The 12,628-nt window shown below is 41.3% G+C and overlaps 1 protein-coding gene across 2 annotated transcripts in view; it reads left to right on the top strand.

Annotated features, from left to right (window-relative positions):
- Positions 1 to 12,628, top strand: part of LOC308116372 (calcium-activated potassium channel subunit alpha-1a-like) — a gene marked incomplete at its 3' end in the record, with an annotated part of 89,583 nt that overhangs the window by 35,651 nt on the left and 41,304 nt on the right. For both annotated transcript variants that reach the window (XM_080474534.1, XM_080474536.1), the window contains exons 3-5: positions 2,193 to 2,254; positions 9,928 to 10,021; positions 10,115 to 10,226. In XM_080474534.1, the coding sequence (XP_080330660.1) occupies positions 2,193 to 2,254; positions 9,928 to 10,021; positions 10,115 to 10,226 (268 nt within the window). The remainder of the gene's footprint in view (positions 1 to 2,192; positions 2,255 to 9,927; positions 10,022 to 10,114; positions 10,227 to 12,628) is intronic.

Here is a 12,628-nt window from a genome sequence, read left to right as displayed (position 1 = left end):
TAGATGAAAGCCTGGTGGGGTCGCAGATAACCTGGTAGTGTATTTCGGGATGTAAAACATTTGTTCTGCTGTCTGGCCAAAACCTCTCCGCTCTGTTCCTTCCTGTGTCTCGTGGGGTCGGGGCATCAACTGCATTAGAAATGGCTTTTCAAGGCGAAATTGGGACGCTGGTTTCACAACAGCATTAAGAAGCCATTGTAGGCTTTCACTTCGCAACTGATGATGCAGCACAATTGGCGCGGTATTTAAAGGATTAGGAAGGTGGTTGCACAACACCGCCAGTGCTTCACGGAAAGTCTTTAAAAACTCATAGATTGTGACGTGATTTGTTATCAGTAATGCTTCAGTTAGGCAATAAGTTGTTGGATGCATGGTGAGCAGTCCCACCTCACAGTGAAGAGACGGTTCAATTCCAGGCTCAGGACCTTTCTACCAAATTCTGCTCGCAGGCTTACATTTTACATGTTGCTTCTAGGAGGACAGATAATTAGCTTCTCCGACAATAAAGAAGAGTTTAGCGATGTAGTAACCATTAAGATGACAGCGATTGAACAAGTGAACAGTTCTGCAGCTTTTCCTGTGCAAAATAAGTAACAAGCAACAGACTGATAGAAACTTCCCGAGTTACCAATGTTACTATAGTGATCAGATTCACACTGCCAAATGTTTCATTTGTGACTCTCCTCATGAATTCTGTGTTTTCTACTGTCACCATGTGACTTGAGAGCGCAGGCGGACTGAATCAGAGCATCGGGCCCCGGAGCTCGATTTGTTTCAGGCTTATTCTCCATTTAACGGCTTTGTGTTTACAGTTTGGTCTGATTTCCTGCGGCGTTGGCAGCGGTGATTAAGTTTCACCTCAGCTCTATCAGTGTCAGAGCTGTTACCCGACAACTCTTGTTTTGTTCGGCAGCCTCCGCTGATTCTCCTGTTTACCGGCCCGCATCCCGCCTCCCGGCCCCCCGGCCCCCCGGCCCGCTCGGCTTCCTCGGATTCGGGGGTTCGGTTTATTCGCTGAAGACTGGAGCTCAGCTGTACCCCCCCACCCCCCCACCCCCACCCACCCCGTCTGTGAAAGCTGAAGCCACGTTCTGTCACCTCGCCCACTCTTCTGCCGCAAATTTACACGATGTACCGGGCGCTTGTGTGTTTATTTACACTGTCAGATATACAGTGACCGGCGAGGCTGTTTGTGACACTGCTGCTCAAGACTGTGACTCCTTCTTTTTGGTTTATATAACACAATTATAACAGGCTGAGGAGATCTGTCAAGGTCTGTCGATGCTCATTGAGAAACCTTGAAAAACATTTCTCTTTGTGTCATAACATTTGCTTTACTGTCGACAGTGTCGTCTCATACTTTCTGCTCATGGATCGTATTTTTCATCGTGTGAAAGGATGAGACCCTCCTACTGAGGTCCAGCTTTAACTTGAAGCCCCCCCAGCTTTCACCCTGCACATATGTTGTCTCGCACTAAATAGTAATTTGCCGTTTCAGATTTAAAATTGGGTGTTTTGATGAGCCAACAGACTTTTACACCAGTTTTTGGGGGAAATAAAAGCCTGCAAATTGTCATAAAATCATAAAATTTGATCAAATTTCCATTCCACAAATCCACAAATATTCCATTTGCAGTGATATAAATACTTTTTTTTAAATAGTGCAATTAGATATGAATAAAAAATGTCGAAATGTTATCTTTAAAATGTGCATTTATTGAGTCGGCATGTTTACAAAGTTCAAAAAAGTTCAAACAAATCAACTTTTACCGTGTTCCATTTGCTTTTATACATTCATGTGTAAAATGTTATGTACTTTAGAACATTTTGCAGTCGGGTACATTAACGAGAAGCTGCAAAATAAGAGAAACGGGGGAGTCTGTGCGTGTACATGCCTGAACAATGAAACAAACTGATCAGTGTCTTTTCATGAAGAAATTAAACTTCCCGTGCCTTAACCTTTCTAATAAAGCATTTCAATGATATGTGATTAAGCACAAGAATTCTCTTTATAATCTAGAATACGTTTGTACTGCCAGTCACACAGATCAAACAAGCTGCTGTCCTCCTTTTCTCTTTCCTCCAAAGATACAAAGATGAAACGTCTCTTGTCAATGATTTTTATTTTAACTTTTTTTGGTGTAAAAGTGATGGATGATTCAGGAGTGTCCTCTTTCTCCACTTTTCTCCAGGTGGTGCTCGTATTCGCACTCAGCATCGGAGCCCTTGTAATATACTTCATAGATTCCTCTGAGTAAGTAGTCTTGTTTTTATCTCATCGTTCACTACCGGTGCTTTGCTGCTGTCACACTAATCACTGTTTTGTCCTGTAAAGACAGCTGTGGGCTTGCAAATTAAACACTTACTATTTTTTTGCAAAAATGGCAGAATTTTGCTTGAAAATGTTTCTCTTGAAGTGAAGTAAAAAGAAAATGTTTCCTTTTATCAGCAAAATAAGCTGGAAAGACTTAAACTGAGAGATAAATGGATAAACCTGAGACGTGTGAACATAAAGTGCTGCTTTTTGCATTGTAAGCTATTTGGCTCAACGCTTGTAGTTATTTTCTTCACTTTGTTGAGCATAAAAAAAACCCCACTATGTTTTATCCTCATATTGCAGCTAAAATGTTTAAATTGTGCATCAAAAAATTATAGTTGCATCAGTTACAAGGTGTATTAGGTCTCCTTGGGAAATTGTGTTTGATTTAGACATTTGTGATTTATTTGTTTGCCTGCAAAGCTTCATCCATTAACTGTTTCCCAGAGACCCATAAATCTTCAAACTTGCACATATATTGCATACAGAACCGGCTGCCTTAATAACCCTGAGTGCTCACAATATAATAATTGAGAAGACATACTTGCTGTGTTTTTAATCCAATCCCCTTGCAGGTAAACGTCTCCATGCTAAACTTTGTCTAATCTCAGTAATGAGAGGATCGGACTCTCAAACATTCAAGAATGTCCGAAGTTCCTGTTTGGAACAATCCCCATCGATCATCAGGCGGGAGGAAGCGGAAGACCCTTTTAGCTTCATGTGCGCCCATATACTGTTACCGTGGCCTCGTTGGTGTTTGGACAGGAAGCGCCATTAAGAAGTAGAGCAAACTACGCCGGGGATCAAAGCTTCTGTCGAGGCCAAAGAGTCGGCGCTCGGAGTAACGTCAGTGCGGAGGAGGGAAAATCCACTGTAAATCAGACTCTCGGTCCTGGAGGGAGAAATTCCGGGTGATTGTTTGTTTCATAACGCCGAGGGGGAAACGCTGGCTCTGATGTGGCTGGAGAGCATGATCTCATTTCATTATCTGCACAAGCTCAGGTAGAGTTACAGCCACAACCGCTGCCATCGGTGGCCTCCTGTTCTCAGGAGTTGTTTGTGGCCTCGCCCGATACCTTTTCACCTGATGAAGGACGACCTCCGACCTCTCCGTTTAACCTTTTCACACACGAGAAAGAGCATTGCAGCATCTGGCCAAGTGACGCATGTTCAAAGGGATCCAACAAAGCTCTTTGTTCGAGTCGTCAATCAAGGCTTTTTTCGGTTCTCTCCGTTATTCACACTGTATTTTATCACTTGCTGACAGCCTAACAAGCCAAGTACTTACAGCCAAAGAGCAGCCCGTTAGCTGCTCTCTCGCGTGCTTCTAAGTGGCAGCCGACTGTAACAGATACAGCCCTTTCTGTAATTAGTCCTGTGGGGGTTTGCTGAGGCTCTTGTGTGATGGACAGGCTGACCTGACTGCAAGCGACAGAGAAAGAAAGAGAGAGACGTCAAACGCCGGTTCAGAAAGGAGCTTTAACTGTGAGCAGCCAGTTGGGTCTTTGAGGCAGTTTTATTTCATAAATCTAAAAGTTTCTCTGTAGCTTCTTGCAGCGTTTACGTCAGGATCGCTCTGCTCCGTCAGGATCGCTCTGCTCCGTCAGGATCGCTCTGCTCCGTCAGTGTTAAACCCGAATAAAACAAATAATCGAAGCTCTGGGACACGCTTCATGCGGTTCTTCATTTGAATGTGGTGAACATCAGAGCTTTGTAGATAAAATCACCAATTACCACATCAAGAGGGAAACGCACAGATGTCACAAACAAAGCTGACAATCATTTGGTAATGTGCATTAAATGAGCCTTGTTAGAGCCCCAGAGCAACAACAAAATGTAACACTGACCCGGATTATTATTATTAAAGATATTGTAATAAAACACGAAAAGTAATAACCGGTCAATAATGGAGAAATATTTAAGAATTTAAATGTGATCTTAATGTGTTTAATAATTGCACATTACTTTTAATGATGATTGGAGAAATATTTATATATATAGAGAGAGAGAGAGAGAGAGAGAGAGAGAGAGAGAAATTACTTGGGCAACAGCAATCATACATAAATACCATAAACTGTATAAAGATATATGTATAAACAAATAGTCCAAACTTTCAGAACAGATTTTTTTAGTTTTATTCAAATGGAAGCAATTAAAGTTCAAACCTTGAAATCCTTGACTCACCTTATGATGTAATAAAAATATTACAGTATTATGGGAGAAATATTTTTGCCTGCCCTATAATGTAATATTAAATAGGTTTTAAGTTTTGAGATCAGCATCGTGTTACATTATTGATCAGGTTTTATTACATAATATTTTATAACAATTTGGGTCGTTGTTACATATCGTGCTTGGACAGTATTGACCGTAGTTAGCCTTATTAACTATTATCAAATGTACTAATTTGGAGTCACCAATTAACCTGAAGCGCATGTCTTTGGCCCTAAACTGGAGCTGCTGGAGAAAAGCCACTCATGCACAGGAAGAACATGGTAACTCCACGCAGCAAGGCCCCAAAACCCAATCTGGATTCAAACCAGGGACCTTCTCATGATGTGAGAAGACCTTTAACACTAAAAATGAAAATATTTCCCATGATAAGTCTCACTAATAACAAACCTTCCGCTCACGAGAGCAGTGAAGCTCAGTAGAGCTGAGAGGAGCTGCAGATTCAGGTGGCGAGTCGTTGGAGGTTCGTCCCTACACGCAGCCCCCGTCTCAGCGTTTCCACGCTCTCATTTAACGCCTTGACATAAGAAGTTCATCATACTCTCTGAGAAAATTCAATCCGACAGTTTGCATTCCCACTTTACCGATTAAAATCTGTATATTGTCAATAATTGAAGCCAGCATCAGCTACTTTTCACATTTTGTGGTATTATTGCAAAGTACAAATACAACGCTAACTAACACAAAGACTAATTGGTGCAACAATATCTTTTTCTGAAGAGCTCAGTGGTTAAAAATTGATGCGCAAACAAATAATATCAATGGACAATTTTGTATTCAATGCATCAAATATATTTGAATTAGAAGGTACTTCTCTAAATTGTAATCTTCATACACAATAATCTGTACGCCTGTAATATGGAAGTGCATATACTGAAAATGTAAAGCTGCAAATTTTAAAACAAAAGCAAAACAGTAGTATTGAATGCAATTTTAGATGAATATACTTCGGCCATGAGGTTCTTTATTCTTGACCGTTTCCAGTCGGAGCTACAGGCTGTGAATGTCAGGTCTGCTCATGTCGCTTCCATTAGAAATTCACTATAACTTTTAATTTAAACCTGTACTATCTAAGGAAGGAGCAGCATTTAGAGCTGTGAATATTCACTTTAAGTTTTCTTCTCATGGCTTTGTTCCGGTCGTCAATTTGGGACTACATTTCATCATCACGAGCCGTCAGTCATCTCCTGTCTGCGTGAGAACACGGTTCAGCGAGCGTATATAACAATTAAGAAAACAACTGTGAACACAGTTTGATCCGCAAACAGATTTAATGTGCAAAATATAAAACATTAATAAAGGTTTTTCTTTGAACCACATGCCCCAGTTGAGTGACACACACGTCTCATTTGGACTGAATGAGGTTCGAAACCTTTTCCGTGCTAAATACCGACCTGGAATTTTCTCAATGAAATGGTTAAGCAGATCTTTAAGGGAATTAGTTCATATTCATGTGGCCTTAATGTTCCACGGGAAGAGACATCTGATGCATTAGTAAAGTGATTCAAAGGAAAACTGAATACTTTAATTATGAAGCATATAACTAAAAAATAAATTCCAATTTTACAAAGAAATATAGAAAGAAATTGACCTGCAAAGATGGAAAATAAACAAATATATTCACTAAGTAGAGGTTGGCGCTTCCATGATGTCCCGTGTTGAAGCTGGACCCTCTTCTACAAGCGAGCTGTCCTGTCCGATCGGAGAATCCTCAGACTGAAGGGCGGAGAAGGACCAGTCCCACCAAGGAGGGTCTCTGATCCATAACAGGCTTAGTCCAAACCAGGCCTACTGGAACTCAATTATTTAGCACTGCAGGTCTGCCTCTGCTGTGTGGCCTGTCACGCTGCCACGGCGGGGATTTACTGGGCTGATGTGTCATTACCGCTGTGAATCAGGGCAGAACTATCCGGCACGTTGGTGGCTATTCCTGGAGATGGAGGGAAGAAGGACTCGTTCACATCACGACCATTTTGAAATAAACACGTCCAAATAGCTTCTTTTTTTTTTTTAAATCTGTTATATGTGCTGTCGGACTTAGCAAGAAATGTATGAAGACATGTAACATAAAGACACGCAAAGTTGCTGTATTTGACAACTACGGGCACCTTTGAGTCAGAAATGAAGGTTTTGAGTCTGAACAAGAAAACCTGCCGTACAGGGAGAACATGCAAACTCCTCATAGAGGAGACGCCAGGCCCAACCCGGATTCTAACCCGGTATAATCTCACTGTATTGTATTTATTTAGCACCTTTTTCGCCACATAATCTTTTAGGAAGAACTCAAGTGTAATCCTTTCCATTAATCCTTTTACATCGGGTATAAAAGACAAACAGCCTAAATGCAAGGACCCTTAAGCAAAACGAATAAATGTAAAAAAAAAAAAAAAAAAAAGCTTTTTTTACTGCAGAAAAATATAATACAAGTTCGATTCAGTGTGTTGTACTTCAATTTACGCTTGAGTATTCAGAGTAATACACCGCAGCTGCTGTAACATATACTGATGTGGACTTAACACAAATCTCGATCAGACGCTGCATGGAGTGTGTGAGGCAGATGAGGACAGATAGTCTTCATCACAGCGACGCCCCCTGCATCATAAAACCACAAGATCCTTGGCGTACCGCTGCTTCGCATCAGATCGGTTCACAATAATCCTGCGAGGACTTTAATGTCACTTTATGAACTCCGCCAGGACGATTTTTCCTTTTCTTTTTTCTTTTTTTTTTTTTTTTTTACATAACAAAAGCAATTCGGTTTAATCTGAGTGGTATTAAACTGCACGCGGAGGGAGTCCGCAGCTGTTGAATGATGCATTAGTGAAGCTTATGAATTTGAGGATCAGGGGCCCTGCAGGTAGAGGACACGTGAACGCATTAAAATAAATAAATAAAACTAAGAGAGGGACCTCTTACTGTCACAACGACATGTCCTTTAATGCTGTTTGGCATCATGTGACTCGTCTGAAGCGACTCGTGAAGTAAATGAAGCCTCATATATTACTTCCGACAGTTAATCTAAGAAATCATCTGACTGCCAGGATAGGGCTGCTCAGGCTGGTTAATCTAAGAAATCATTTTACTGTCTAGATAGAGCTGCTCAGGCTGGTTAATCTAAGAAATCATCTTACTGTCTAGATAGAGCTGCTCAGGCTGGTTTAATCCAAAAACAGTTGGAAAGTATTTGGATCAGTGTGATAACTGCAAATAATATATGTAGCACAACAAGGATATTGTATGTTATCCCCTTCCCTCTCCCCCCTCCCCCTTCCCCCCTCCCCCCTCAACTTTCTTCTCTCTCTTCTCTTCTCTCTCTCTTTGAGCGTTCCCCCCCGGCCGTGTACGGCAGCCATGCCAACTTCTGACGGAGAAGGCAGCAGGAGGAGACTCCAGGTCTCTCCCTGTTGCAAGACCAAAAACTGTTCTGACTCCGAAGGTTCTAGATCACATCATATTGTTGGCCCAAGCTGCCGAACAGGACAAGGGCAAGGAAAAAAATAAATAAAATTACTTCCGACAGTTGTTTTGTGAATTTATTCCCCAAGAAAAGAAGCACAAAGGAGGTTGTGGACAAATGTAGGTAATTTCTTATCTTAAATTCAAACTATATGATTTGTGTCCTGATGTCAGGGGTGTCAAACATGTGGCCCAAAACCTGCCTGGGGATTTCAACCCGTAAGTGCTCTTCTGTCCACTTTATATATCTCAGTAGGGTTTTGCGAACTTATGAAAATATCTGGTTTTCGCTTTATAATCCACGAGAGTCCTTATGTTGCTGTACTCAGAGTGGCCAGGTGGGCAATGCAGGATTACTACGCGGGGGAGTTACAATCGTCCGGGCTGTGACATCCGGCAGTCGTGTAGATATGATCCGCGGCGGCCGAGCGTTCAGCCAATCACGCTTGTCAGAGGCGAGCAGCACTCGTGTCGCAGATGGAACAGATGCCATCAGGGTTCAGCAAATAAACTGATTACAGCCACACGTTCAGGAAATACCGCCTTTTGTGGAATGACGGCCACGTTATCGCAGAAATTCCCACACCAATTATTATTGGTCAAAACAGTAAGAAATAGGTTAAATCCGGAATTTTATGAAAGAGAATAGTTATCCGGAGCATTTCTATTTATCCTTCAAGAGATTTTTCCTTTTATTATTTGTGACCATCGATTGTGGAAGACAGATTGTTTTAGGTAAACGAAAGCATGTCGAGTCACTTGTGCGAGGCCTGATCTGAATTTTAGTCTTCAGGTATCATTTTGTTCGATAACTAAATTCACAGTGAATATATTGGAATTGTACGACATTGATGAAATCCCTGCCCTTTGTACACTTCCTCCCGTCGCTACTACCGACTGGAAGGTTTAGTGAGGTCCTGGGATGGAAGACGATCAAACTTGAATATCGAGAGGAAGTGAGACTCCTCACAAGGTTTTCATTGGTGAAAGGATCATTAATAATATCAAATATCAAATCAATAGTCAAATCTGCATCTTCTCAAACCCAAAACACTTATTTTAACAATTAAAAAATGGTATACATTCATAGTGTAACAGTGCTAACTTTCATTTTAACACAACTAATCATTATTTCCTCTCGAATAGAGAAATCAGCTTGTTTTTTTTATTTTTTTTATTTCATTCTTATTCTAACTCTTCCACATTGCCGCTGTGAAATAACTCCAATTAACGTTTGTGTTCATTTCTGAATGTGCAGTTTTCATTTCAAGTGTGAACAGTCAGATATGCCTTCAACTTCCAGGTCGTGGACACTAACACTTCATTCTAACCTCTCACGTTTACTTTTTACGTGGTTAATTATTTCTCTTTATTTGAATTTCTCGTGCCAGATACAAGCGTTTTGAGGGTGAGCCTTCACTGCATTGCTAGCATTTGCTATGGCTGCCTGAATTTATGAAAGCAGACATGAACCCTGCATGCGAGTTTAACCCTTAAACTACTGCTCTGGTGCTGCACTTCCATCCACGGAATATTTATGTCAACGAGATGTTGGAGAAAAACAAAGTGGATTTTAAAGGATTCCTCCAGCAGATTGCTTTGCAGTTATTTAAGGGTTAATGAGGAATATGAACAGGTTATTGCTTGTGTTACCATACATGCATGCTCTTTCTCAACAGAAAAATCCTTTGTGGGAAAAAAAAAAACCAAGTGTTGCACTGTTTGGAACACTTAATGCTTCTTCTTTATTGGAAATGGTAAAGAAATGCATTCCAGGAAAAGAAAAAATGCATCTTTTGGGTTTAATTTTGGATAAATTACATTTGTAAAGAGAAAGATTTCACAACTTTTGACACTTCCATGACTGTACCATCCCCATTGTCATGAAAATTGTATTTTTTTTCTTTGTTTGTCTTCAATAGTCCGATCGAGTCGTGTCAGAACTTCTACAAAGACTTCACGCTGCAGATCGACATGGCGTTCAACGTCTTCTTCTTGCTGTACTTTGGCCTCCGTGTAAGCCAAACTCATGTTATTACCATTACGTGACCAGTTAAAGGTTTTGTGTTCGTCCCTGTTTGAATTTTATAAGTATCTTTGTTTCCACAGTTCATCGCTGCCAACGACAAGCTGTGGTTCTGGTTGGAGGTGAACTCGGTGGTGGACTTCTTCACGGTGCCCCCGGTGTTCGTGTCGGTGTATCTGAACAGGAGCTGGCTTGGTAAGGTGGCACACACACACACGCACACACACACACACGCACACACACACACACACACACACACACACACACACACACACACACACACACACACACACACACACACACACACACACACACACACACACACACACACACACGGCCCTTCACTATATCTGCAAACAAAAAAGAGGGAACACCGACTATCTTTGCCAAATAAGTTTGATACTTTTGTCCTGAAGTGACGTTGTGATGCTGCATGACTTGCATGTGGAAATAGTGCGTTTAAAAAAAAAAAAAAAAAAAAAAGTCAGCATGAAAAGTGACTTGCATGATTACTCATAAAACTTTATGAGCTTTATTTGTCGAACTAATGCTGGATTTCTCGACAACAGTATCAAATATTGCACATCTCACTGGGGTGATTGAGTCCACGTTGTTTTTTCCGTGTGTGGAGGTCATCGGGTGTGAGTCGCCTTTCACCCGTCCTTCACCACAGCAGAGAAACCTGCAATACCGCGCCTTTGAAATTGTGCAGTGATTAAAAAGTACATGAATGGATTAAAACAGGTAATAGGCTTTGTTGTGGGTCAAAATAGAAGTCAATCTACTAAATGTGTGAAGCTCATCACTCGAAGAGGCCTGTGAGGAATTAGAGGATTAATAAGGTTGTTTTAGTTTCCTATCAGAGCTATTTTTATTAATTTTTTCCTCCTTTTTCCACTCTGCTCTGGAGCAAACTGATCACGTATCCGAGCTGACGCTCTGTAAACATGAACATCTTCTCCTGTTGATCCTCTGAGACAGTCTGATGGGGACTGATAGGTGCAGTTGCATAATGTGCATATGTAGTTTTTATATGTTTCTCAGCTGACGTGTAACTGAAGCTGGAGTAGTGCTGGTTGCTGCTGCCATCTAGTGGACAAACGGGTCCATTGTTAGCATTTTATATTCGTTGGCATCTCTACTGTGCCTTTGTTAGTTGATTGGTCTGGGTTGTTTTGGTTTCATTTTGGCCATTTATTCATGAAACTATCAAGATACATGTATTTGATCGTTTTCTAAATGTGGTGCGTTCTGTCTTTTTGTTTTCACATTTGGTATCCAGTTATCCATTTGTTGCATAAAGATACAAGAGATAATTCACCTCTTTGCTGTTTTATTACTGTTTCTTGAATATGAAGGGCATGACACAGGAAATTAAATGCTGGAGTCGCATTTCATTTCACTTAGGAAAAGTGGAACAAGTGAAGAAAGTAATTATAAGTTGATAGAAGATAGAAATTAGAGCCTCACACAAACATCACTTTAATGTTTAAAAAAATAAAATAAAAACTATAATAACGTGGTGTGCTTCATCAGAACATATTTTGTTTAAATAGGTTCCCCATGGTGCTTAATGACGTTTAAAAACGTCTCCTGTTGTGTCCAGTTAAACCTTAAAACCTCCAAGTAATGATGAAAATAATGGGACAAAAACAGATGATTATTTGTAAGATATCAGTATATGTTTGGGATTTTCATTAAAGAGTTATTAATCACAGCTTATTATAGGAATCCAGCAGCTTATGATATTATTTTCTTGTCATTGACACAAACAACAGAAGGCTTCTGAGGATGTACTTGGATTATTTTTTTAATACTTGTAACATCGAAGTGGTTGATTAACTTGTTGAATTATGATGGCGGTGATTGTTTTGGCTGCATTTCTCGTGGCCTAAGTTGTGAGCATCCCGCTGTTTGTTGGTCGAACATGACTCCATTAGATTTGTATTTTGTGGCACTGTGAGAACAGACTGACTCCCTGCAGCCACGTTTTCCGTCTGAAGAAAAGAGTGTGGATATTGAAACGGCACACCGAAGATGAAAATCCCCCCCCCCCCCCCCCCAATGAGAGCTTAATCTGTCTCAGCGCGGTTTGGTGAGTGATTGGTGGCGACGGATTAGGGGCTGATTGTGTGTTTTGTGAAACGGAGGTCAAACAGGTGATGAGGTCGTAACCAGCCCAGCTCGCAGCTGTCAAACTCTCCGCCCCGATCAGAAAGTCCAACGTTCCGGCGGGCGGGCGATCGGCCAGGCCGCCAGTCTGCCTGTCCCGCTGCCCGGCGATTTCAACACGCAGACACTCTCAAGCTGCGCACTAATATTCTCCCTCACGCCGACAGGCTCATTCACGCACAGCCGACCCGCAGGAGTGAGCACGGCACACGCGTTCGGATGTTGCTTCGAATACGCCTCCAGACGTCTGACGCAGGAACAACCTGCCGGGGCTAATTGCAGTGTTTGTCGTCGGTTTCTGCATCTGCAAGCTGAAAGTCTGACCTCCCGCAAGCGTGAATACAAACAACACATTTGTCTCTGACAGTGAGAATAAATCAGCTGCAGCATTACTCTTCCAAATAAGATATTGGTGTTTTGATGGA

Source organism: Lipophrys pholis (assembly GCF_963383615.2).
Source record: "Lipophrys pholis genome assembly, chromosome: 1".
Taxonomy (NCBI): Eukaryota; Metazoa; Chordata; class Actinopteri; order Blenniiformes; family Blenniidae; genus Lipophrys; species Lipophrys pholis.
This window is presented reverse-complemented; position numbering and strand designations above follow the sequence as displayed.